General features: G+C 35.8%; 2 protein-coding genes and 3 long non-coding RNA genes across 5 annotated transcripts; all 5 read right to left on the reverse strand.

The window, feature by feature from the left end:
* Window positions 1-1445: 1445 nt before the first annotated feature.
* Window positions 1446-2637, reverse strand: LOC124461454 (S-adenosylmethionine decarboxylase proenzyme-like). Its single transcript, XM_047012978.1, has 3 exons — window positions 2480-2637; window positions 2294-2422; window positions 1446-1472 (listed from the first exon to the last, which is right to left on the reverse strand). Exons 1-3 carry the CDS (start codon window positions 2624-2626, stop codon window positions 1446-1448), a joined length of 303 nt encoding a protein of 100 aa, XP_046868934.1. The 5' UTR covers window positions 2627-2637.
* Window positions 2638-3409: 772 nt separating this feature from the next.
* On the reverse strand, window positions 3410-13848 carry LOC124461455 (S-adenosylmethionine decarboxylase proenzyme-like). The gene is made up of 3 exons (XM_047012979.1): window positions 13666-13848; window positions 10434-10557; window positions 3410-3444 (listed from the first exon to the last, which is right to left on the reverse strand). Exons 1-3 carry the CDS (start codon window positions 13810-13812, stop codon window positions 3410-3412), a joined length of 306 nt encoding a protein of 101 aa, XP_046868935.1. The 5' UTR covers window positions 13813-13848.
* A 5695-nt stretch (window positions 13849-19543) lies between these two features.
* On the reverse strand, window positions 19544-20225 carry LOC111519689. The gene is made up of 3 exons (XR_002724445.2): window positions 20068-20225; window positions 19760-19915; window positions 19544-19702 (listed from the first exon to the last, which is right to left on the reverse strand). It is a non-coding gene; the product is annotated as an uncharacterized LOC111519689 (long non-coding RNA).
* Window positions 20226-22555: 2330 nt separating this feature from the next.
* On the reverse strand, window positions 22556-23185 carry LOC124461439. Its single transcript, XR_006955073.1, has 3 exons — window positions 23080-23185; window positions 22772-22927; window positions 22556-22714 (listed from the first exon to the last, which is right to left on the reverse strand). It is a non-coding gene; the product is annotated as an uncharacterized LOC124461439 (long non-coding RNA).
* Window positions 23186-25604: 2419 nt separating this feature from the next.
* Window positions 25605-25955, reverse strand: LOC111518728. The gene is made up of 2 exons (XR_002724060.2): window positions 25821-25955; window positions 25605-25763 (listed from the first exon to the last, which is right to left on the reverse strand). It is a non-coding gene; the product is annotated as an uncharacterized LOC111518728 (long non-coding RNA).
* Between the last annotated feature and the right edge of the window lie 1975 nt (window positions 25956-27930).

Consider the following 27930-nt stretch of genomic DNA (forward strand, 5'->3'; position numbering starts at 1 on the left):
ATTTCTTGAATTAAATTAATCTTTATTTGTTTGTTTATACATATATAAATAGACACTAGCACATAAACCAGTGACTCAAAGTTGTCGCAACCAACACATAAGTTGGGTGGACACAGCGATGCACACCCGATGTAGCTACAATTGGTATCTGATCTTACTAAGAATAATGGATTTCTTTTATAGTAAAAATAGAGAGCTCACCAGTGCATAGTTCGACATAGTGTTAGGTCAGCAAAATACGTCTTTATTGCTAATAGCTAACCATAGCAGCTTAATTGACTAGGTCTTTATGGTTAACTGCTGACCATATCAGATCTACTTATGACTGATGAGCCATCGATATCTATATTAGGGTTACATACTTATATTGACCTAAATTTCCATTTGTTCGTATTATAATTGTCTTAATCTTATCTTATTTTATATAATCTAGACACCAACATATACTCCCGGCTGTTGAACACCTGTTCTTACAATTCAGTTACTAATTCATTGAATAACATCTCAGTTTCTCGTCGTAGTTGTTTTCGTAAAACAAATTTCAATCTTCGTAATAGCCTTATTTTCTCTTTTGATTGGTCATTTCTATTTGAGTGCTGCGATATTGATCCTGCAGTGAAGTTTTTCTACTCTGCTCTTAATTCTCTAATTAATAAATGCGTTCCTTATGTGAATGTCTCTACCGTCTCCAGCGCGCCAGTCTGTTTCACACGTAGGCTCTCTAATCTCCGTAACATTAAATCGAGATATTTTTAAAGATTTAAAAAAACTGGTTCGCGTCTTGACTATGCAAATTACTGTATAGCCAAATCTCAATTTTGTGTTTTAAACACTTAATGCTACAATAATTATATCGTTCGCTGTAAGGTTGAATTTTATAAGAACCCCAAAAGATTTTATAACTTTGTTAATTCCAAAAGACGCTCTAATGTACTACCCTCCACCTTCAGACTTAATGACCAGACTGCTAATAATGATTCAGATATTGCAGATCTGTTTGCTAAATTCTTTCAGTCGACTTATTCTACTACTTCGGACCCCACATCCTATCCCTTCTCAACTACATTTAAATTGTATGTTTTTTCCTAGTATTACTGAAGACTGTATTATCTCTAACTTATCATCTATGAATTCTTTCTTTGTACCCGGGCCTGATAATATATTTAGCTGCATCCTTATATTGTGTTCGATTTCCCTATCTAAGCCTTTATCTAGGTTATTCTTTATTTCGAGTGAGACTTGTAGCTTTCATGATGTTTGGAAGGAGTCTTTAATTATTCCGCTTTTTAACAAATCAGATATTTCTAACTACCGTGGCATTGCCAAACTTTCCGCCATAGCTAAGCTGTTTAAGAAAATTATTACGTCTTCCCTTTAACACCTATTCAGATCCACTATTTGTCCTTGTCAGCATGGCTTACCAACCTTTAGAATTGACTACCCTTCTACACCATGGCATGCGTAATGTCAAACTGAGGTTATTTATAACGACTTTAGTAAGGCTTTCGATACGGTTGATCATTCTATGCTTCTTACGAAACTCAACATTATGCCCTTTTCCCCGAAACTATTGGCTTGGGTAAAATCGTATCTTATTGGCAGAACACAAAAGATGTCTTTTCGTTCCTCAATATCTAAAACTGTTCAATATGATGTTTACCAGCGTAGTATTCAATCGGTTCAGAAGCAATTTCTTAAGTTCGCGTTACGCGGTCTCACAAACTTGTTCTTATTAATCTTCCTTCACTTTACAACCGTAGGCTCGTATTTGGCATTCTCTTTCTCCATAAACTAGTCAACGGTGAAGTCCTTTATACTAGTTTACTAAATATATGTTTTTGTGTTCCCTCACGTCGGACCAGAAACTTTTTTCCTATTCACCTTAGTAGATGTCTCACAAACTACTCTCTTCACGAACCTTCGTGTTCTTTGCTAATCTTTTAACAACATTTCTCACCTTATCTCTTCTCATTTTTCTGTTACTTCTCTTTGCGATATACTTTTTAATAATCTAGAACGAACCTGAATATATTTTGGGCATCGCATTGCTTGCAACTCATCTTTGACCACATTGGTTGTGAATCGGGGCATAGCTGGCACCTTGTGCAATTAAACACCTCCACCGAGTCGGGGATGTTTAGTTGTGTATGAGGCTAAGCTTACTTTCTTCAATTAATTGTTAATTGTTTTTTAGCTTAAGCTTTTTCGTCAACTGCTGTGTTAGTTGACGTAAATAAATATATAAATAAATAAATATGTACCAATTAATCATATTACATTGTGTTTTTATTACGATACAAATATTGTGCGAATAAAGGTTATAAGATGGAAAATTACAGCACTGCATATCGGTTTGTTTCCAATGTGACTGCGTCGAGTATTCGATTTCCAATCCCTTCATGGTTTCGTACGCCAACGAAGACTATAATAATAATGTAAATAATTAATTATTTAATAAAATAGTTAGTGCTCAACATACCTTATTTGCAAATATGGTTACTATGAACTTCCCCGGCTTAAATGTTTGGACAACTTGATTTATTAACATCCGATAATTATTTAGTGCCACATTGCTTTCATAGCTGACATAGGAAAAGTTTTCTTCTGGTGTTATATGTATCGTCATGTATTCTCCCTTGTATTCAATTAGGAAAACAAAAAATTTTTATTAGCGTAAAAAATCTTGTTAGTTTAGGGAAAGAAGTTTGGCGGTAAAATTGTAATAAATAAGAACAAGTTTTAAACAACAAGACCAAAAAGTCTATGATGCAACATAAGACTGTGCATAACACAACACAGGTACCTGTGCGAGCCGTGGGTGGCAAACTTTAGCTCTTATAGTGTTGTACAGGACTCTTATTTCGCACGCTTCTATTTGATTTACACATTACACGTGATGTTTCATTTTTCTGATCGTTGCCAATTTTTTTAATGATTTAAAGGAGGACTAGGTGTAGGAGGAGTTTCCGTTAATCTAGACGGACGGACGGATCTTGAATTAAATTAATCTTTATTTGTTTATATATAAATAGGCACTAGCACATAAACCAGTGACTCAAAGTTGTCGCAACCAACACATAAATTGGGTGGACACAGCGATGCACGCCCGATGTAGCTACAATTGGTATCTGATCTTACTAAGAATAATGCATTTCTTTTATAGTAAAAATAGAGAGCTCACCAGTGCATAGTTCGACATAGTGTTAGGTCAGCAAAATACGTCTTTATTGCTAATAGCTAACCATAGCAGCTTAATTAACTAGGTCTTTATGGTTAACTGCTGACCATATCAGATCTACTTATGACTGATGAGCCATCGATATCTATAATAGGGTTACATACTTATATTGACCTAAATTTCCATTTGTTCATATTATAATTGTCTAAATCTTATCTTATTGTATATAATCTAGACACCAACATATACTTCCGGACGTTGAACACCTGTTCAACGTTATCCAATGTTGACCGCAAAATTACTGGGTGCTGGGTTTGCTGCAGCAGGAGTCGGTATGGGATTGACGATCCTCACGGTTGTCTGCTCTGGACTATTGTGCCTTGGGGATTGGAAGCATCCGTGTGTACCGATTGTCGGTAGTTGTACACGAGTTTGCACCCAATAAGCGCTCCCGTCCGTTGCCTGTCCACCGTCCTAATTTATCTTCTGCTTTAAAAGCGAATAACGTCTAGTCTTTGCATTCATTATCAAAATGTAAGAGGACTTCTTTCCAAGTTCTCGAAACTGTTCTGTGATAGCCTATCCTTTTCGGCTGACATATTAGCTTTTTCTGAAACTTGGCTCAACTGCTCTGTTTTGGATAACGAAATTCTTTCTTTATTTCTTATAGGCTTGATCGTGTTGGTCGTCGTTTTGTCTCGGATCCCACTGTTAGTTTTGTATCTCAAATACAGTCTATTTGGAACCCAGAAGATCCTTATCACCCTAGCATTGAAGATATTATTTCTTACAATTCAGTTACAAATTCATTGAATAACATCTCAGTTTCTCGTCGTAGTTGTTGTCGTAAAACAAATTTCAGTCTTCTTAAAAACCTCATTTCCTCTTTTGATTGGTCATTTCTATTTGAGTGCTGTGCTCTTAATTCTCTCATTGCTAAATGCGTTCCTTATGTGAATGTATCTACCGTCTCCAGTGCGCCTGTTTCACACGTAGGCTGTCTAATCTCCGTAAAATTATATCGAGATATTTTTAAAGGTTTAAAAAACTGGTTCGCGACTTGACTATGCAAATTATTGTGTAGCAAAATCTCAATCAGATCTCAATGCATTCTGTGATTGGTGCTAAGTTAATAAATTACACCTTAATGCCTTAAATACTCAATGCTACAATAATTATATCGTGCGCTGTAGCGTTGAATTCTATAAAAAACCCAAAAGATTTTACAACTTTGTTAATTCTAAACGACGCCCTTATTTACTACCTTCCACCTTCCACCTTCAGACTTAATGACCAGACTGCTAATAATGATTCAGATATTGCAGATCTGTTTGCTAAATTCTTTCAGTCGACTTATTCTACTACTTCGGATCCCACATCTTATCCCTTCTCAACTACATTTAAATTGTATTTTTATACCCTTGCAAAAAGGGTATATTAATTTTGGTCAAAAGTGTGCAACGCATAGAAGGAAGCATCTCCGACCATATAAAGTATATATATTCTTGATCAGCACGACGAGACGAGTTCAAATAGCCATGTCCGTCCGCCCGTCCGTCCGTCCGTCCGTCCGTCCGTCTGGATCAACGCAAACTCCTCCTAGACCGTAAGAGCTACAGAGCTGAAATTTTGCATGTAGGCTTGTATATACTGCAGGCGTTGTATATCTCGGATTCAGCCGGATCGGATCACTATATCATATAGCTCCCATACAAATGGCAAAGTCACGAACAGTGACTTTTCTTAATAACTTCGTTATTTTCTGAGCTATTGTCGTGAATTTTAATATTGGTGAGTTAATTACACATATAAACGACTATGCCAAATTTGATCAAGATCGGGTGACTATATCATATAGCTCCCATAGGAACGATCTTTCGAAAACAGTAACTTTCTCTAGCTTATCATCTATGAAGTCTTCCTTCGTACCCGGGCCTGATAATATATCTAGTTGCATCCTTATATTGTGTTCGTTTTCCCTATCTAAGCCTTTATCTATGTTATTCTTTATTTCGAGTGAGACTTGTAGCTTTCATGATGTTTGGAAGGAGTCTTTAATTATTCCGCTTTTTAAAAAGCGCAAGAAATCAGATATTTCTAACTACCGTGGCATTGCCAAACTTTCCGCCATAGCTAAGCTGTTTAAGAAAATTATTACGTCTTCCCTTTAACACCTATTCAGATCCACTATTTGTCCTTGTCATCATGGCTTACAAACCATTAGAATTGACTACCCTTCTACACCATGGCATGCGTAATGTCAAACTGAGGTTATTTATAACGACTTTAGTAAGGCTTTCGATACGGTTGATCATTCTATGCTTCTTACGAAACTCAACATTATGGCCTTTTCCCCGAAACTATTGGCTTGGGTAAAATCGTATCTTATTGGCAGAACACAAAAGGTGTCTTTTCGTTCCTCAATATCTAAAACTGTTCAATATGATGTTCACCAGCGTAGTATTCAATCGGTTCAGAAGCAATTTCTTAAGTTCGCGTTACGCGGTCTCACAAACTTGTTCTTATTAATCTTCCTTCACTTTACAACCGTAGGCTCGTATTTGGCATTCTCTTTCTCCATAAACTAGTCAACGGTGAAGTCCTTTCTACTAGTTTACTAAATATATGTTTTTGTGTTCCCTCACGTCGGACCAGAAACTTTTTTCCTATTCACCTTAGTAGATGTCTCACAAACTACTCTCTTCACGAACCTTCGTGTTCTTTGCCAATCTTTTAACAACATTTCTCACCTTATCTCTTCTCATTTTTCTGTTACTTCTCTTTGCGATATACTTTTTAATAATCTAGAACGAACCTGAATATATTTTGGGCATCGCATTGCTTGCAACTCATCCCTGACCACATTGGTTGTGAATCGGGGCATAGCTGGCACCTTGTGCAATTAAACACCTCCACCGAGTCGGGGATGTTTAGTTGTGTATGAGGCTAAGCTTACTTTCTTCAATTAATTGTTATTTGTTTTTTAGCTTATGCTTTTTCGTCAATTGCTGTGTTAGTTGACTGCGTCGAGTATTCGATTTCGAATGCCTTCATGGTTTCGTACGCCAAGGAAGACTATAATAATAATGTAAATAATTAATTATTTAATAAAATAGTTAGTGCTCAACATACCTTATTTGCAAATATGGTTACTATGAACTTCCCCGGCTTAAATGTTTGGACAACTTGATTTATTAACATCCGATAAGTATTTAGTGCCACATTGCTTTTATAGCTGACATAGGAAAAGTTTTCTTGTGGTGTTATATGTATCGTCATGTATTCTCCCTTGTATTCAATTAGGAAAACAAAAATTTTTTATTAGCGTAAAAAATCTTGTTAGTTTAGGGAAGAAGTTTGGCGGTAAAATTGTAATAAATAAGAACAAGTTTTAAACAACAAGACCAAAAAGTCTATGATGCAACATAAGACTGTGCATAACACAACACAGGTACCTGTGCGAGCCGTGGGTGGCAAACTTTAGCTCTTATAGTGTTGTACAGGACTCTTATTTCGCACGCTTTTATTTGATTTACACATTACACGTGATGTTTCATTTTTCTGATCGTTGCCAATTTTTTTAATGATTTAAAGGAGGACTAGGTGTAGGAGGAGTTTCCGTTAATCTAGACGGACGGACGGATCTTGAATTAAATTAATCTTTATTTGTTTACATATAAATAGGCACTAGCACATAAACCAGTGACTCAAAGTTGTCGCAACCAACACATAAATTGGGTGGACACAGCGATGCACGCCCGATGTAGCTACAATTGGTATCTGATCTTACTAAGAATAATGGATTTCTTTTATAGTAAAAATAGAGAGCTCACCAGTGCATAGTTCGACATAGTGTTAGGTCAGCAAAATACGTCTTTATTGCTAATAGCTAACCATAGCAGCTTAATTAACTAGGTCTTTATGGTTAACTGCTGACCATATCAGATCTACTTATGACTGATGAGCCATCGATATCTATAATAGGGTTACATACTTATATTGACCTAAATTTCCATTTTCCATTTGTTCATATTATAATTGTCTAAATCTTATCTTATTAATCTAGACACCAACATATACTTCCGGCCGTTGAACACCTGTTACACGTTATCCAACGTTGACCGCAAAATTACTGGGGGCTGGGTTTGCTGCAGCAGGAGTCCGTATGGGATTGACGATCCTCATGGTTGTCTGCTCTGGACTATTGTGCCTTGGGGATTGGAAGCATCCGTGTGTACCGATTGTCGGTAGTTGTACACGAGTTTGCACCCAATAAGCGCTCCCGTCCGTTGCCTGTCCACCGTCCTAATTTATCTTCTGCTTTAAAAGCGAATAACGTCTAGTCTTTGCATTCATTATCAAAATGTAAGAGGACTTCTTTCCAAGTTCTCGAAACTGTTCTGTGATAGCCTATCCTTTTCGGCTGACATATTAGCTTTTTCTGAAACTTGGCTCAACTGCTCTGTTTTGGATAACGAAATTCTTTCTAATAACTTTATTTCTTATAGGCTTGATCGTGTTGGTCGTCGTTTTGTCTCGGATCCCACTGTTAGTTCTGTATCTCAAATACAGTCTATTTGGAACCCAGAAGATCCTTATCACCCTAGCATTGAAGATATTATTTCTTACAATTCAGTTACAAATTCATTGAATAACATCTCAGTTTCTCGTCGTAGCTGTTTTCGTAAAAAAAATGTCAGTCTTGTTAAAAACCTTATTTCCTCTTTTGATTGGTCATTTCTATTTGAGTGCTGTGATACAGATTGTGCAGTGAATTTTTTCTACTCTGCTCTTAATTCTCTCATTGTTAAAAGCGTTCCTTATGTGAATGTATCTACCGTCTCCAGTGCGCCTGTTTCACACGTAGGCTGTCTAATCTCCGTAAAATTATATCTTATTTTATATAATCTAGACACCAAAATTTCTGGGGGCTGGGTTTGCTGCAACAGGAGTCGGTATGGCATTGACGATCCTCACAATTATCTGCTCTGGATCATTGTGACTTGGGGATTGGAAGCATCCGTGTGTATCGATTGTCGGTAGTTGTACACGAGTTTGCACCCAATAAGCGCTCCCGTCCGTTGGCTGTCCACCGTCCTAATTTATCTTCTGCTTTAAAAGCGAATAACGTCTAGTCTTTGCATTCATTATCAAAATGTAAGAGGACTTCTTTCCAAGTTCTCGAAACTGTTCTGTGATAGCCTATCCTTTTCGGCTGATTATTAGCTTTTTCTAAAACTTGGCGCAACTGCTCTGTTTTGGATAACGAAATTCTTGCTAATAACTTTATTTCTTATAGGCTTGATCGTGTTGGTCGCCGTTTTGTCTCGGATCCCACTGTTAGTTTTGTATCTCAAATACAGTCTATTTCTAACCCAGAAGATCCTTATCACCCTAGCATTGAAGATATTAATTCTTACAATTCAGTTACTAATTCTTTGAATAACATCGCAGTTTCTCGTCGTAGCTGTTTTCGTAAAACAAATTTCAGTCTTCTTAAAAACCTTATTTCCTCTTTTGATTGGTCATTTCTATTTGAGTGCTGTGCTCTTAATTCTCTCATTGCTAAATGCGTTCCTTATGTGAATGTATCCACCGTCTCCAGTGCGCCTGTTTCACACGTAGGCTGTCTAATCTCCGTAAAATTATATCGATATAGTTTTAAAGGTTTAAAAAAACTGGTTCGCGACTTGACTACGCAAATTATTGTGTAGCAAAATCTCAATCAGATCTCAATGCATTCTGTGATTGGTGCTACGTTAATAAATTACACCTTAATGCCTTAAATACTCAATGCTACAATAATTATATCGTGCGCTGTAGCGTTGAATTCTATAAGAACCCCAAGAGATTTTACAACTTCGTTAATTCTAAACGACGCCCTTATTTACTACCTTCCACCTTCAGACTTAATGGCCAGACTGCTAATAATGATTCAGATATTGCAGATCTGTTTGCTAAATTCTTTCAGTCGACTTATTCTACTACTTCGGACCCCACATCCTATCCCTTCTCAACTACATTTAAATTGTATGTTTTTTCCTAGTATTACTGAAGACTGTATTATCTCTAACTTATCATCTATGAAGTCTTTCTTTGTACCCGGGCCTGATAATAGATTTAGTTGCATCCTTATATTGTGTTCGATTTCCCTATCTAAGCCTTTATCTCGGTTATTCTTTATTTCGAGTGAGACTTGTAGCTTTCATGATGTTTGGAAGGAGTCTTTAATTATTCCGCTTTTTAACAAATCAGATATTTCTAACTACCGTGGCATTACCAAACTTTCCGCCATAGCTAAGCTGTTTAAGAAAATTATTACGTCTTCCGTTTAACACCTATTCAGATCCACTATTTGTCCTTGTCAGCATGGCTTACCAACCTTTAGAATTGACCACCCTTCTACACCATGGCTTGCGTAGTGTCAAACTGAGGTTATTTATAACGACTTTAGTAAGGCGTTTGATACGGTTGATCATTCTATGCTTCTTACGAAACTCAACATTATGGCCTTTTCCCCGAAACTATTGGCTTGGGTAAAATCGTATCTTATTGGCAGAACACAAAAGGTGTCTTTTCGTTCCTCAATATCTAAAACTGTTCAATATGATGTTCACCAGCGTAGTATTCAATCGGTTCAGAAGCAATTTCTTAAGTTCGCGTTACGCGGTCTCACAAACTTGTTCTTATTAATCTTCCTTCACTTTACAACCGTAGGCTCGTATTTGGCATTCTCTTTCTCCATAAACTAGTCAACGGTGAAGTCCTTTCTACTAGTTTACTAAATATATGTTTTTGTGTTCCCTCACGTCGGACCAGAAATTTTTTTCCTATTCACCTTAGTAGATGTCTCACAAACTACTCTCTTCACGAACCTTCGTGTTCTTTGCCAATCTTTTAACAACATTTCTCACCTTATCTCTTCTCATTTTTCTGTTACTTCTCTTTGCGATATACTTTTTAATAATCTAGAACGAACCTGAATATATTTTGGGCATCGCATTGCTTGCAACTCATCCCTGACCACATTGGTTGTGAATCGGGGCATAGCTGGCACCTTGTGCAATTAAACACCTCCACCGAGTCGGGGATGTTTAGTTGTGTATGAGGCTAAGCTTACTTTCTTCAATTAATTGTTATTTGTTTTTTAGCTTATGCTTTTTCGTCAACTGCTGTGTTAGTTGACGTGAATAAATATATAAATAAATAAATATGTACCAATTAATCATATTACATTGTGTTTTTATTGCGATACAAATATTGTGCGAATAAAGGTTATAAGATGGAAAATTACAGCACTGCATATCGGTTTGTTTCCAATGTGACTGCGTCGAGTATTCGATTTCCAATCCCTTCATGGTTTCGTACGCCAACGAAGACTATAATAATAATGTAATTAATTAATTATTTAATAAAATAGTTAGTGCTCAACATACCTTATTTGCAAATATGGTTACTATGAACTTCCCCGGCTTAAGTGTTTGGACAACTTGATTTATTAAGATCCGATAATTATTTAGTGCCACATTGCTTTTATAGCTGACATAGGAAAAGTTTTCTTCTGGTGTTATATGTATCGTCATGTATTCTCCCTTGTATTCAATTAGGAAAACAAAAATTTTTTATTAGCGTAAAAAATCTTGTTAGTTTAGGGAAAGAAGTTTGGCGGTAAAATTGTAATAAATAAGAACAAGTTTTAAACAACAAGACCAAAAAGTCTATGATGCAACATAAGACTGTGCATAACACAACACAGGTACCTGTGCGAGCCGTGGGTGGCAAACTTTAGCTCTTATAGTGTTGTACAGGACTCTTATTTCGCACGCTTTTATTCGATTTACACATTACACGTGATGTTTCATTCTTCTGACCGTTGCCAATTTTTTTAATGATTTAAAGGAGGACTAGGTGTAGGAGGAGTTTCCGTTAATCTAGACGGACGGACGGATCTTGAATTAAATTAATCTTTATTTGTTTATATATAAATAGGCACTAGCACATAAACCAGTGACTCAAAGTTGTCGCAACCAACACATAAATTGGGTGGACACAGCGATGCACGCCCGATGTAGCTACAATTGGTATCTGATCTTACTAAGAATAATGCATTTCTTTTATAGTAAAAATAGAGAGCTCACCAGTGCATAGTTCGACATAGTGTTAGGTCAGCAAAATACGTCTTTATTGCTAATAGCTAACCATAGCAGCTTAATTAACTAGGTCTTTATGGTTAACTGCTGACCATATCAGATCTACTTATGACTGATGAGCCATCGATATCTATAATAGGGTTACATACTTATATTGACCTAAATTTCCATTTGTTCATATTATAATTGTCTAAATCTTATCTTATTGTATATAATCTAGACACCAACATATACTTCCGGCCGTTGAACACCTGTTACACGTTATCCAATGTTGACCGCAAAATTACTGGGGGCTGGGTTTGCTGCAGCAGGAGTCGGTATGGGATTGACGATCCTCATGGTTGTCTGCTCTGGACTATTGTGCCTTGGGGATTGGAAGCATCCGTGTGTACTGATTGTCGGTAGTTGTACACGAGTTTGCACCCAATAAGCGCTCCCGTCCGTTGCCTGTCCACCGTCCCAATTTATCTTCTGCTTTAAAAGCGAATAACGTCTAGTCTTTGCATTCATTATCAAAATGTAAGAGGACTTCTTTCCAAGTTCTCGAAACTGTTCTGTGATAGCCTATCCTTTTCGGCTGACATATTAGCTTTTTCTGAAACTTGGCTCAACTGCTCTGTTTTGGATAACGAAATTCTTTCTAATAACTTTATTTCTTATAGGCTTGATCGTGTTGGTCGTCGTTTTGTCTCGGATCCCACTGTTAGTTCTGTATCTCAAATACAGTCTATTTGGAACCCAGAAGATCCTTATCACCCTAGCATTGAAGATATTATTTTATACAATTCAGTTACTAATTCATTGAATAACATCTCAGTTTCTCGTCGTAGCTGTTTTCGTAAAAAAAATTTCAGTCTTCTTAAAAACCTTATTTCCTCTTTTGATTGGTCATTTCTATTTGAGTGCTGTGATACAGATTGTGCAGTGAATTTTTTCTACTCTGCTCTTAATTCTCTCATTGTTAAAAGCGTTCCTTATGTGAATGTATCTACCGTCTCCAGTGCGCCTGTTTCACACGTAGGCTGTCTAATCTCCGTAAAATGATATCTTATTTTATATAATCTAGACACCAAAATTTCTGGGGGCTGGGTTTGCTGCAACAGGAGTCGGTATGGCATTGACGATCCTCACGGTTGTCTGCTCTGGACTATTGTGCCTTGGGGATTGGAAGCATCCGTGTGTATCGATTGTCGGTAGTTGTACACGAGTTTGCACCCAATAAGCGCTCCCGTCCGTTGGCTGTCCACCGTCCTAATTTATCTTCTGCTTTAAAAGCGAATAACGTCTAGTCTTTGCATTCATTATCAAAATGTAAGAGGACTTCTTTCCAAGTTCTCGAAACTGTTCTGTGATAGCCTATCCTTTTCGGCTGATTATTAGCTTTTTCGAAAACTTGGCTCAACTGCTCTGTTTTGGATAACGAAATTATTTCTAATAACTTTATTTCTTATAGGCTTGATCGTGTTGGTCGCCGTTTTGTCTCGGATCCCACTGTTAGTTTTGTATCTCAAATACAGTCTATTTGGAACCCAGAAGATCCTTATCACCCTAGCATTGAAGATATTAATTCTTATAATTTAGTTACTAATTCTTTGAATAACATCGCAGTTTCTCGTCGTAGCTGTTTTCGTAAAACAAATTTCAGTCTTCTTAAAAACCTTATTTCCTCTTTTGATTGGTCATTTATATTTGAGTGCTGTGCTCTTAATTCTCTCATTGCTAAATGCGTTCCTTATGTGAATGTATCCACCGTCTCCAGTGCGCCTGTTTCACACGTAGGCTGTCTAGTCTCCGTAAAATTATATCGAGATAGTTTTAAAGGTTTAAAAAAACTGGTTCGCGACTTGACTACGCAAATTATTGTGTAGCAAAATCTCAATCAGATTTCAATGCATTCTGTGATTGGTGCTACGTTAATAAATTACACCTTAATGCCTTAAATACTCAATGCTACAATAATTATATCGTGCGCTGTAGCGTTGAATTCTATAAGAACCCCAAGAGATTTTACAACTTCGTTAATTCTAAACGACGCCCTTATTTACTACCTTCCACCTTCAGACTTAATGGCCAGACTGCTAATAATGATTCAGATATTGCAGATCTGTTGTCTGACGTAAATAAATATATAAATAAATAAATATGTACCAATTAATCATATTACATTGTGTTTTTATTACGATACAAATATTGTGCGAATAAAAGGTTATAAGACGGAAAATTACAGCACTGCATATCGGTTTGTTTCCAATGTGACTGCGTCGAGTACGCCAACGAAGACTATAATAATAATGTAATTAATTAATTATTTATTAAAATAGTTAGTGCTCAACATACCTTATTTGCAAATATGGTTACTATGAACTTCCCCGGCTTAAATGTTTGGACAACTTGATTTATTAACATCCGATAATTATTTAGTGCCACATTGCTTTCAAAGCTGACATAGGAAAAGTTTTCTTCTGGTGTTATATGTATCGTCATGTATTCTCCCTTGTATTCAATTAGGAAAACAAAAATTTTTTATTAGCGTAAAAAATCTTGTTAGTTTAGGGAAAGAAGTTTGGCGGTAAAATTGTAATAAATAAGAACAAGTTTTAAACAACAAGACCAAAAAAAGACTGTGCATAACACAACACAGGTACCTGTGCGAGCCGTGGGTGGCAAAGTTTAGCTGTTATAGTGTTGTACAGGACTCTTATTTCGCACGCTTCTATTTGATTCACACATTACACGAGATGTTTCATTTTTCTGATCGTTGCCAATTTTTTTAATGATTTAAAGGAGGACTAGGTGTAGGAGGAGTTTCCGTTAATCTAGACGGACGGACGGACGGGCAAGGCTATATGTACTCGTCTCGTTGTGCTGATCGAGATTAAATAGTAATTGTTCAATGAAAGACGTTAGTATTTCTTGAATTAAATTAATCTTTATTTGTTTGTTTATACATATATAAATAGACACTAGCACATAAACCAGTGACTCAAAGTTTTCGCAACCAACACATATGTAAATTGGGTGGACACAGCGATGCACACCCGATGTAGCTACAATTGGTATCTGATCTTACTAAGAATAATGGATTTCTTTTATAGTAAAAATAGAGAGCTCACCAGTGCATAGTTCGACATAGTGTTAGGTCCGCAAAATACGTCTTTATTGCTAATAGCTAACCATAGCAGCTTAATTAACTAGGTCTTTATGGTTAACTGCTGACCATATCAGATCTACTTATGACTGATGAGCCATCGATATCTATAATAGGGTTACATACTTATATTGACCTAAATTTCCATTTGTTCGTATTATAATCGTCTTAATCTTATCTTATTTTATATAATCTAGACACCAACACCGGCCGTTGAACACCTGTTCTTACAATTCAGTTACTAATTCATTGAATAACATCTCAGTTTCTCGTCGTAGTTGTTTTCGTAAAACAAATTTCAATCTTCTTAATAGCCTTATTTTCTCTTTTGATTGGTCATTTCTACTTGAGTGCTGCGATATTGATCCTGCAGTGAAGTTTTTCTACTCTGCTCTTTATTCTCTAATTAATAAATGCGTTCCTTATGTCAATGTCTCTTCCGTCTCCAGCGCGCCAGTCTGTTTCACACGTAGGCTCTCTAATCTCCGTAACATTAAATCGAGATATTTTAAAAGATTTAAAAAAACTGGTTCGCGTCTCGACTATGCAAATTACTGTATAGCCAAATCTCAATTTTGTGTTTTAAACACTTAATGCTACAATAATTATATCGTTCGCTGTAAGGTTGAATTTTATAAGAACCCCAAAAGATTTTATAACTTTGTTAATTCCAAAAGACGCTCTAATGTACTACCCTCCACCTTCAGACTTAATGACCAGACTGCTAATAATGATTCAGATATTGCAGATCTGTTTGCTAAATTCTTTCAGTCGACTTATTCTACTACTTCGGACCCCACATCCTATCCCTTCTCAACTACATTTAAATTGTATGTTTTTTCCTAGTATTACTGAAGACTGTATTATCTCTAACTTATCATCTATGAATTCTTTCTTTGTACCCGGGCCTGATAATATATTTAGCTGCATCCTTATATTGTGTTCGATTTCCCTATCTAAGCTTTTATCTAGGTTATTCTTTATTTCGAGTGAGACTTGTAGCTTTCATGATGTTTGGAAGGAGTCTTTAATTATTCCGCTTTTTAACAAATCAGATATTTCTAACTACCGTGGCATTGGCAAACTTTCCGCCATAGCTAAGCTGTTTAAGAAAATTATTACGTCTTCCCTTTAACACCTATTCAGATCCACTATTTGTCCTTGTCAGCATGGCTTACCAACCTTTAGAATTGACTACCCTTCTACACCATGGCATGCGTAATGTCAAACTGAGGTTATTTATAACGACTTTAGTAAGGCTTTCGATACGGTTGATCATTCTATGCTTCTTACGAAACTCAACATTATGGCCTTTTCCCCGAAACTATTGGCTTGGGTAAAATCGTATCTTATTGGCAGAACACAAAAGATGTCTTTTCGTTCCTCAATATCTAAAACTGTTCAATATGATGTTTACCAGCGTAGTATTCAATCGGTTCAGAAGCAATTTCTTAAGTTCGCGTTACGCGGTCTCACAAACTTGTTCTTATTAATCTTCCTTCACTTTACAACCGTAGGCTCGTTTTTGGCATTCTCTTTCTCCATAAACTAGTCAACCGTCAAGTCCTTTCTACTAGTTTACTAAATATATATTTTTGTGTTCCCTCACGTCGGACCAGAAACTTTTTTCCTATTCACCTTAGTAGATGTCTCACAAACTACTCTCTTCACGAACCTTCGTGTTCTTTGCCAATCTTTTAACAACATTTCTCACCTTATCTCCTTTCATTTTTCTGTTACTTCTTCTTGCGATATACTTTTTAATAATCTAGAACGAACCGCTGAATATATTTTGGACATCGCATTGCCTGCAACTCATCTTTGACCACATTGGTTGTGAATCGGGCACCTTGTGCAAATTAAACACCTCCACCGAGTCGGGGATGTTTAGTTGTGTATGAGGTTAAGCTTACTTTCTTCAATTAATTGTTAATTGTTTTTTAGCTTAAGCTTTTTCGTCAACTGCTGTGTTAGTTGACGTAAATAAATATATAAATAAATAAATATGTACCAATTATTCATATTACATTGCGTTTTTATTACGATACAAATATTGTGCGAATAAAAGGTTATAAGATGGAAAATTACAGCACTGCATATCGGTTTGTTTCCAATGTGACTGCGTCGAGTATTTGATTTCCAATCCCTTCATGGTTTCGTACGCCAACGAAGACTATAATAATACTGTAATTAATTAATTATTCAACTCAACTCAACATACCTTATTTGCAAATATGGTTACTATGAACTTCCCCGGCTTAAATGTTTGGACAACTTGATTTATTAACATCCGATAATTATTTAGTGCCACATTGCTTTCAAAGCTGACATAGGAAAAGTTTTCTTCTGGTGTTATATGTACCGTCATGTATTCTCCCTTGTATTCAATTAGGAAAACAAAAATTTTTTATTAGCGTAAAAAATCAGGTTAGTTTAGGGAAAAAAGTTTGGCGGTAAAATTGTAATAAATAAGAACAAGTTTTAAACAACAAGACCAAAAAGTCTATGATGCAATATAAGACTGTGCATAACACAACACAGGTACCTGTGCGAGCCGTGGGTGGCAAAGTTTAGCTCTTATAGTGTTGTATAGGACTCTTATTTCGCACGCTTCTATTTGATTCACACATTACACGAGATGTTTCATTTTTCTGATCGTTGCCAATTTTTTTAATGATTTAAAGGAGGACTAGGTGTAGGAGGAGTTTCCGTTAATCTAGACGGACGGACGGACGGGCAAGGCTATATGTACTCGTCTCGTTGTGCTGATCGAGATTAAATAGTAATTGTTCAATGAAAGACGTTAGTATTTCTTGAATTAAATTAATCTTTATTTGTTTGTTTATACATATATAAATAGACACTAGCACATAAGCCAGTGACTCAAAGTTGTCGCAACCAACACATAAATTGGGTGGACACAGCGATGCACACCCGATGTAGCTACAATTGGTATTTGATCTTACTAAGAATAATGGATTTCTTTTATAGTAAAAATAGAGAGCTCACCAGTGCATAGTTCGACATAGTGTTAGGTCAGCAAAATACGTCTTTATTGCTAATAGCTAACCATAGCAGCTTAATTAACTAGGTCTTTATGGTTAACTGCTGACCATATCAGATCTACTTATGACTGATGAGCCATCGATATCTATAATAGGGTTACATACTTATATTGATCTAAATTTCCATTTGTTCGTATTATAGTTGTCTTAATCTTATCTTATTTTATATAATCTAGACACCAACACCGGCCGTTGAACACCTGTTCTTACAATTCAGTTACTAATTCATTGAATAACATCTCAGTTTCTCGTCGTAGTTGTTTTCGTAAAACAAATTTCAATCTTCTTAATAGCCTTATTTTCTCTTTTGATTGGTCATTTCTATTTGAGTGCTGCGATATTGATCCTGCAGTGAAGTTTTTCTACTCTGCTCTTAATTCTCTAATTAATAAATGCGTTCCTTATGTCAATGTCTCTACCGTCTCCAGCGCGCCAGTCTGTTTCACACGTAGGCTCTCTAATCTCCGTAACATTAAATCGAGATATTTTTAAAGATTTAAAAAAACTGGTTCGCGTCTTGACTATGCAAATTACTGTATAGCCAAATCTCAATTTTGTGTTTTAAACACTTAATGCTACAATAATTATATCGTTCGCTGTAAGGTTGAATTTTATAAGAACAACAAAAGATTTTATAACTTTGTTAATTCCAAAAGACGCTCTAATGTACTACCCTCCACCTTCAGACTTAATGACCAGACTGCTAATAATGATTCAGATATTGCAGATCTGTTTGCTAAATTCTTTCAGTCGACTTATTCTACTACTTCGGACCCCACATCCTATCCCTTCTCAACTACATTTAAATTGTATGTTTTTTCCTAGTATTACTGAAGACTGTATTATCTCTAACTTATCATCTATGAAGTCTTTCTTTGTACCCGGGCCTGATAATATATTTAGTTGCATCCTTATATTGTGTTCGATTTCCCTATCTAAGCCTTTATCTCGGTTATTCTTTATTTCGAGTGAGACTTGTAGCTTTCATGATGTTTGGAAGGAGTCTTTAATTATTCCGCTTTTTAACAAATCAGATATTTCTAACTACCGTGGCATTGCCAAACTTTTCGCCATAGCAAAGCTGTTTAAGAAAATTATTACATCTTCCCTTTAACACCTATTCAGATCCACTATTTGTCCTTGTCTGCATGGCTTACCAACCTTTAGAATTGACTACCCTTCTACACCATGGCTTGCGTAGTGTCAAACTGAGGTTATTTATAACGACTTTAGTAAGGCTTTCGATACGGTTGATCATTCTATGCTTCTTACGAAACTCAACATTATGGCCTTTTCCCCAAACTATTGGCTTGGGTAAAATCGTATCTTATTGGCAGAACCCAAAAGGTGTCTTTTCGTTCCTCAATATCTAAAACTATTCAATATGATGTTCACCAGCGTAGTATTCAATCGGTTCAGAAGCAATTTTTTACGTTCACGTTACTCGGTCTCACAAACTTGTTCTTATTAATCTTCCTTCACTTTACAACCGTAGGCTCGTATTTGGCATTCTCTTTCTCCATAAACTAGTCAACCGTCAAGTCCTTTCTACTAGTTTACTAAATATATATTTTTGTGTTCCCTCACGTCGGACCAGGAACTTTTTTCCTATTCACCTTAGTAGATGTCTCACAAACTACTCTCTTCACGAACCTTCGTGTTCTTTGCCAATCTTTTAACAAGATTTCTCATCTTATCTCTTCTCATTTTTCCGTTACTTCTCTTTGCGATATACTTTTTAATAATCTAGAACAAACCGCTGAATATATTTTGGACATCGCATTGCTTGCAACTCATCTTTGACCACATTGGTTGTGAATCGGGGCATAGCTGGCACCTTGCGCAAATTAAACACCTCCACCGAGTCGGGGATGTTTAGTTGTGTATGAGGCTAAGCTTACTTTCTTCAATTAATTGTTAATTGTTTTTTAGCTTAAGCTTTTTCGTCAACTGCTGTGTTAGTTGACGTAAATAAATATATAAATAAATAAATATGTACCAATTAATCATATTACATTGTGTTTTTATTACGATACAAATATTGTGCGAATAAAAGGTTATAAGACGGAAAATTACAGCACTGCATATCGGTTTGTTTCCAATGTGACTGCGTCGAGTATTCGATTTCCAATCCCTTCATGGTTTCGTACGCCAACGAAGACTATAATAATAATGTAATTAATTAATTATTTATTAAAATAGTTAGTGCTCAACATACCTTATTTGCAAATATGGTTACTATGAACTTCCCCGGCTTAAATGTTTGGACAACTTGATTTATTAACATCCGATAATTATTTAGTGCCACATTGCTTTCAAAGCTGACATAGGAAAAGTTTTCTTCTGGTGTTATATGTATCGTCATGTATTCTCCCTTGTATTCAATTAGGAAAACAAAAATTTTTTATTAGCGTAAAAAATCTTGTTAGTTTAGGGAAAGAAGTTTGGCGGTAAAATTGTAATAAATAAGAACAAGTTTTAAACAACAAGACCAAAAAAAGACTGTGCATAACACCACACAGGTACCTGTGCGAGCCGTGGGTGGCAAAGTTTAGCTGTTATAGTGTTGTACAGGACTCTTATTTCGCACGCTTCTATTTGATTCACACATTACACGAGATGTTTCATTTTTCTGATCGTTGCCAATTTTTTTAATGATTTAAAGGAGGACTAGGTGTAGGAGGAGTTTCCGTTAATCTAGACGGACGGACGGGCAAGGCTATATGTACTCGTCTCGTTGTGCTGATCGAGATTAAATAGTAATTGTAATCTTTATTTGTTTGTTTATACATATATAAATAGACACTAGCACATAAACCAGTGACTCAAAGTTTTCGCAACCAACACATATGTAAATTGGGTGGACACAGCGATGCACACCCGATGTAGCTACAATTGGTATCTGATCTTACTAAGAATAATGGATTTCTTTTATAGTAAAAATAGAGAGCTCACCAGTGCATAGTTCGACATAGTGTTAGGTCCGCAAAATACGTCTTTATTGCTAATAGCTAACCATAGCAGCTTAATTAACTAGGTCTTTATGGTTAACTGCTGACCATATCAGATCTACTTATGACTGATGAGCCATCGATATTTATAATAGGGTTACATACTTATATTGACCTAAATTTCCATTTGTTCGTATTATAATCGTCTTAATCTTATCTTATTTTATATAATCTAGACACCAACACCGGCCGTTGAACACCTGTTCTTACAATTCAGTTACTAATTCATTGAATAACATCTCAGTTTCTCGTCGTAGTTGTTTTCGTAAAACAAATTTCAATCTTCTTAATAGCCTTATTTTCTCTTTTGATTGGTCATTTCTATTTGAGTGCTGCGATATTGATCCTGCAGTGAAGTTTTTCTACTCTGCTCTTTATTCTCTAATTAATAAATGCGTTCCTTATGTCAATGTCTCTACCGTCTCCAGCGCGCCAGTCTGTTTCACACGTAGGCTCTCTAATCTCCGTAACATTAAATCGAGATATTTTAAAAGATTTAAAAAAACTGGTTCGCGTCTCGACTATGCAAATTACTGTATAGCCAAATCCCAATTTTGTGTTTTAAACACTTAATGCTACAATAATTATATCGTTCGCTGTAAGGTTGAATTTTATAAGAACCCCAAAAGATTTTATAACTTTGTTAATTCCAAAAGACGCTCTAATGTACTACCCTCCACCTTCAGACTTAATGACCAGACTGCTAATAATGATTCAGATATTGCAGATCTGTTTGCTAAATTCTTTCAGTCGACTTATTCTACTACTTCGGACCCCACATCCTATCCCTTCTCAACTACATTTAAATTGTATTTTTTTTTCCTAGTATTACTGAAGACTGTATTATCTCTAACTTATCATCTTTGAAGTCTTTCTTTGTACCCTGGCCTGATAATATATTTAGTTGCATCCTTATATTGTGTTCGATTTCCCTATCTAAGCCTTTATCTCGGTTATTCTTTATTTCGAGTGAGACTTGTAGCTTTCATGATGTTTGGAAGGAGTCTTTAATTATTCCGCTTTTTAACAAATCAGATATTTCTAACTACCGTGGCATTGCCAAACTTTCCGCCATAGCTAAGCTGTTTAAGAAAATTATTACGCCTTCCCTTTAACACCTATTCAGATCCACTATTTGTCCTTGTCAGCATGGCTTACCAACCTTTAGAATTGACTACCCTTCTACACCATGGCTTGCGTAGTGTCAAACTGAGGTTATTTATAACGATTTTAGTAAGGCTTTCGATACGGTTGATCATTCTATGCTTCTTACGAAACTCAACATTATGGCCTTTTCCCCAAACTATTGGCTTGGGTAAAATCGTATCTTATTGGCAGAACCCAAAAGGTGTCTTTTCGTTCCTCAATATCTAAAACTATTCAATATGATGTTCACCAGCGTAGTATTCAATCGGTTCAGAAGCAATTTTTTACGTTCACGTTACTCGGTCTCACAAACTTGTTCTTATTAATCTTCCTTCACTTTACAACCGTAGGCTCGTATTTGGCATTCTCTTTCTCCATAAACTAGTCAACCGTCAAGTCCTTTCTACTAGTTTACTAAATATATATTTTTGTGTTCCCTCACGTCGGACCAGAAACTTTTTTCCTATTCACCTTAGTAGATGTCTCACAAACTACTCTCTTCACGAACCTTCGTGTTCTTTGCCAATCTTTTAACAAGATTTCTCATCTTATCTCTTCTCATTTTTCCGTTACTTCTCTTTGCGATATACTTTTTAATAATCTAGAACAAACCGCTGAATATATTTTGGACATCGCATTGCTTGCAACTCATCTTTGACCACATTGGTTGTGAATCGGGGCATAGCTGGCACCTTGCGCAAATTAAACACCTCCACCGAGTCGGGGATGTTTAGTTGTGTATGAGGCTAAGCTTACTTTCTTCAATTAATTGTTAATTGTTTTTTAGCTTAAGCTTTTTCGTCAACTGCTGTGTTAGTTGACGTAAATAAATATATAAATAAATAAATATGTACCAATTAATCATATTACATTGTGTTTTTATTACGATACAAATATTGTGCGAATAAAAGGTTATAAGACGGAAAATTACAGCACTGCATATCGGTTTGTTTCCAATGTGACTGCGTCGAGTATTCGATTTCCAATCCCTTCATGGTTTCGTACGCCAACGAAGACTATAATAATAATGTAATTAATTAATTATTTATTAAAATAGTTAGTGCTCAACATACCTTATTTGCAAATATGGTTACTATGAACTTCCCCGGCTTAAATGTTTGGACAACTTGATTTATTAACATCCGATAATTATTTAGTGCCACATTGCTTTCAAAGCTGACATAGGAAAAGTTTTCTTCTGGTGTTATATGTATCGTCATGTATTCTCCCTTGTATTCAATTAGGAAAACAAAAATTTTTTATTAGCGTAAAAAATCTTGTTAGTTTAGGGAAAGAAGTTTGGCGGTAAAATTGTAATAAATAAGAACAAGTTTTAAACAACAAGACCAAAAAAAGACTGTGCATAACACAACACAGGTACCTGTGCGAGCCGTGGGTGGCAAAGTTTAGCTGTTATAGTGTTGTACAGGACTCTTATTTCGCACGCTTCTATTTGATTCACACATTACACGAGATGTTTCATTTTTCTGATCGTTGCCAATTTTTTAATGATTTAAAGGAGGACTAGGTGTAGGAGGAGTTTCCGTTAATCTAGACGGACGGACGGACGGGCAAGGCTATATGTACTCGTCTCGTTGTGCTGATCGAGATTAAATAGTAATTGTTCAATGAAAGACGTTAGTATTTCTTGAATTAAATTAATCTTTATTTGTTTGTTTATACATATATAAATAGACACTAGCACATAAACCAGTGACTCAAAGTTTTCGCAACCAACACATATGTAAATTGGGTGGACACAGCGATGCACACCCGATGTAGCTACAATTGGTATCTGATCTTACTAAGAATAATGGATTTCTTTTATAGTAAAAATAGAGAGCTCACCAGTGCATAGTTCGACATAGTGTTAGGTCCGCAAAATACGTCTTTATTGCTAATAGCTAACCATAGCAGCTTAATTAACTAGGTCTTTATGGTTAACTGCTGACCATATCAGATCTACTTATGACTGATGAGCCATCGATATCTATAATAGGGTTACATACTTATATTGACCTAAATTTCCATTTGTTCGTATTATAATCGTCTTAATCTTATCTTATTTTATATAATCTAGACACCAACACCGGCCGTTGAACACCTGTTCTTACAATTCAGTTACTAATTCATTGAATAACATCTCAGTTTCTCGTCGTAGTTGTTTTCGTAAAACAAATTTCAATCTTCTTAATAGCCTTATTTTCTCTTTTGATTGGTCATTTCTACTTGAGTGCTGCGATATTGATCCTGCAGTGAAGTTTTTCTACTCTGCTCTTAATTCTCTAATTAATAAATGCGTTCCTTATGTCAATGTCTCTACCGTCTCCAGCGCGCCAGTCTGTTTCACACGTAGGCTCTCTAATCTCCGTAACATTAAATCGAGATATTTTAAAAGATTTAAAAAAACTGGTTCGCGTCTCGACTATGCAAATTACTGTATAGCCAAATCTCAATTTTGTGTTTTAAACACTTAATGCTACAATAATTATATCGTTCGCTGTAAGGTTGAATTTTATAAGAACCCCAAAAGATTTTATAACTTTGTTAATTCCAAAAGACGCTCTAATGTACTACCCTCCACCTTCAGACTTAATGACCAGACTGCTAATAATGATTCAGATATTGCAGATCTGTTTGCTAAATTCTTTCAGTCGACTTATTCTACTACTTCGGACCCCACATCCTATCCCTTCTCAACTACATTTAAATTGTATGTTTTTTCCTAGTATTACTGAAGACTGTATTATCTCTAACTTATCATCTTTGAAGTCTTTCTTTGTACCCGGGCCTGATAATATATTTAGTTGCATCCTTATATTGTGTTCGATTTCCCTATCTAAGCCTTTATCTCGGTTATTCTTTATTTCGAGTGAGACTTGTAGCTTTCATGATGTTTGGAAGGAGTCTTTAATTATTCCGCTTTTTAACAAATCAGATATTTCTAACTACCGTGGCATTGCCAAACTTTCCGCCATAGCTAAGCTGTTTAAGAAAATTATTACGCCTTCCCTTTAACACCTATTCAGATCCACTATTTGTCCTTGTCAGCATGGCTTACCAACCTTTAGAATTGACTACCCTTCTACACCATGGCTTGCGTAGTGTCAAACTGAGGTTATTTATAACGACTTTAGTAAGGCTTTCGATACGGTTGATCATTCTATGCTTCTTACGAAACTCAACATTATGGCCTTTTCCCCAAACTATTGGCTTGGGTAAAATCGTATCTTATTGGCAGAACCCAAAAGGTGTCTTTTCGTTCCTCAATATCTAAAACTATTCAATATGATGTTCACCAGCGTAGTATTCAATCGGTTCAGAAGCAATTTTTTAAGTTCACGTTACTCGGTCTCACAAACTTGTTCTTATTAATCTTCCTTCACTTTACAACCGTAGGCTCGTATTTGGCATTCTCTTTCTCCATAAACTAGTCAACCGTCAAGTCCTTTCTACTAGTTTACTAAATATATATTTTTGTGTTCCCTTACGTCGGACCAGAAACTTTTTTCCTATTCACCTTAGTAGATGTCTCACAAACTACTCTCTTCACGAACCTTCGTGTTCTTTGCCAATCTTTTAACAAGATTTCTCATCTTATCTCTTCTCATTTTTCCGTTACTTCTCTTTGCGATATACTTTTTAATAATCTAGAACAAACCGCTGAATATATTTTGGACATCGCATTGCTTGCAACTCATCTTTGACCACATTGGTTGTGAATCGGGGCATAGCTGGCACCTTGTGCAAATTAAACACCTCCACCGAGTCGGGGATGTTTAGTTGTGTATGAGGCTAAGCTTACTTTCTTCAATTAATTGTTAATTGTTTTTTAGCTTAAGCTTTTTCGTCAACTGCTGTGTTAGTTGACGTAAATAAATATATAAATAAATAAATATGTACCAATTAATCATATTACATTGTGTTTTTATTACGATACAAATATTGTGCGAATAAAAGGTTATAAGACGGAAAATTACAGCACTGCATATCGGTTTGTTTCCAATGTGACTGCGTCGAGTATTCGATTTCCAATCCCTTCATGGTTTCGTACGCCAACGAAGACTATAATAATAATGTAATTAATAAATTATTTATTAAAATAGTTAGTGCTCAACATACCTTATTTGCAAATATGGTTACTATGAACTTCCCCGGCTTAAATGTTTGGACAACTTGATTTATTAACATCCGATAATTATTTAGTGCCACATTGCTTTCAAAGCTGACATAGGAAAAGTTTTCTTCTGGTGTTATATCCCTTGTATTCAATTAGGAAAACAAAAATTTTTTATTAGCGTAAAGTTTAGGGAAAGAAGTTTGGCGGTAAAATTGTAATAAATAAGAACAAGTTTTAAACAACAAGACCAAAAAGTCTATGATGCAATATAAGACTGTGCATAACACAACACAGGTACCTGTGCGAGCCGTGGGTGGCAAAGTTTAGCTGTTATAGTGTTGTACAGGACTCTTATTTCGCACGCTTCTATTTGATTCACACATTACACGAGATGTTTCATTTTTCTGATCTTTGCCAATTTTTTTAATGATTTAAAGGAGGACTAGGTGTAGGAGGAGTTTCCGTTAATCTAGACGGACGGACGGACGGGCAAGGCTATATGTACTCGTCTCGTTGTGCTGATCGAGATTAAATAGTAATTGTTCAATGAAAGACGTTAGTATTTCTTGAATTAAATTAATCTTTATTTGTTTGTTTATACATATATAAATAGACACTAGCACATAAACCAGTGACTCAAAGTTGTCGCAACCAACACATAAATTGGGTGGACACAGCGATGCACACCCGATGTAGCTACAATTGGTATCTGATCTTACTAAGAATAATGGATTTCTTTTATAGTAAAAATAGAGAGCTCACCAGTGCATAGTTCGACATAGTGTTAGGTCCGCAAAATACGTCTTTATTGCTAATAGCTAACCATAGCAGCTTAATTAACTAGGTCTTTATGGTTAACTGCTGACCATATCAGATCTACTTATGACTGATGAGCCATCGATATCTATAATAGGGTTACATACTTATATTGATCTAAATTTCCATTTGTTCGTATTATAGTTGTCTTAATCTTATCTTATTTTATATAATCTAGACACCAACACCGGCCGTTGAACACCTGTTCTTACAATTCAGTTACTAATTCATTGAATAACATCTCAGTTTCTCGTCGTAGTTGTTTTCGTAAAACAAATTTCAATCTTCTTAATAGCCTTATTTTCTCTTTTGATTGGTCATTTCTACTTGAGTGCTGCGTTATTGATCCTGCAGTGAAGTTTTTCTACTCTGCTCTTAATTCTCTAATTAATAAATGCGTTCCTTATGTCAATGTCTCTACCGTCTCCAGCGCGCCAGTCTGTTTCACACGTAGGCTCTCTAATCTCCGTAACATTAAATCGAGATATTTTAAAAGATTTAAAAAAACTGGTTCGCGACTTGACTATGCACATTACTGTATAGCCAAATCTCAATTTTGTCTTTTAAACACTCAATGCTACAATAATTATATCGTTCGCTGTAAGGTTGAATTCTATAAGAACCCCAAAAGATTTTACAACTTTGTTAATTCCAAAAGACGCTCTAATGTACTACCTTCCACCTTCAGACTTAATGACCAGACTGCTAATAATGATTCAGATATTGCAGATCTGTTTGCTAAATTCTTTCAGTCGACTTATTCTACTACTTCGGACCCCACATCCTATCCCTTCTCAACTACATTTAAATTGTATGTTTTTTCCTAGTATTACTGAAGACTGTATTATCTCTAACTTATCATCTATGAAGTCTTTCTTTGTACCCGGGCCTGATAATAGATTTAGTTGCATCCTTATATTGTGTTCGATTTCCCTATCTAAGCCTTTATCTCGGTTATTCTTTATTTCGAGTGAGACTTGTAGCTTTCATGATGTTTGGAAGGAGTCTTTAATTATTCCGCTTTTTAACAAATCAGATATTTCTAACTACCGTGGCATTGCCAAACTTTCCGCCATAGCTAAGCTGTTTAAGAAAATTATTACGTCTTCCCTTTAACACATATTCAGATCCACTATTTGTCCTTGTCAGCATGGCTTACCAACCTTTAGAATTGACTACCCTTCTACACCATGGCTTGCGTAGTGTCAAACTGAGGTTATTTATAACGACTTTAGTAAGGCTTTCGATACGGTTGATCATTCTATGCTTCTTACGAAACTCAACATTATGGCCTTT

Source organism: Drosophila willistoni, unplaced genomic scaffold, assembly GCF_018902025.1.
Source record: "Drosophila willistoni isolate 14030-0811.24 unplaced genomic scaffold, UCI_dwil_1.1 Seg485, whole genome shotgun sequence".
Taxonomy (NCBI): Eukaryota; Metazoa; Arthropoda; class Insecta; order Diptera; family Drosophilidae; genus Drosophila; species Drosophila willistoni.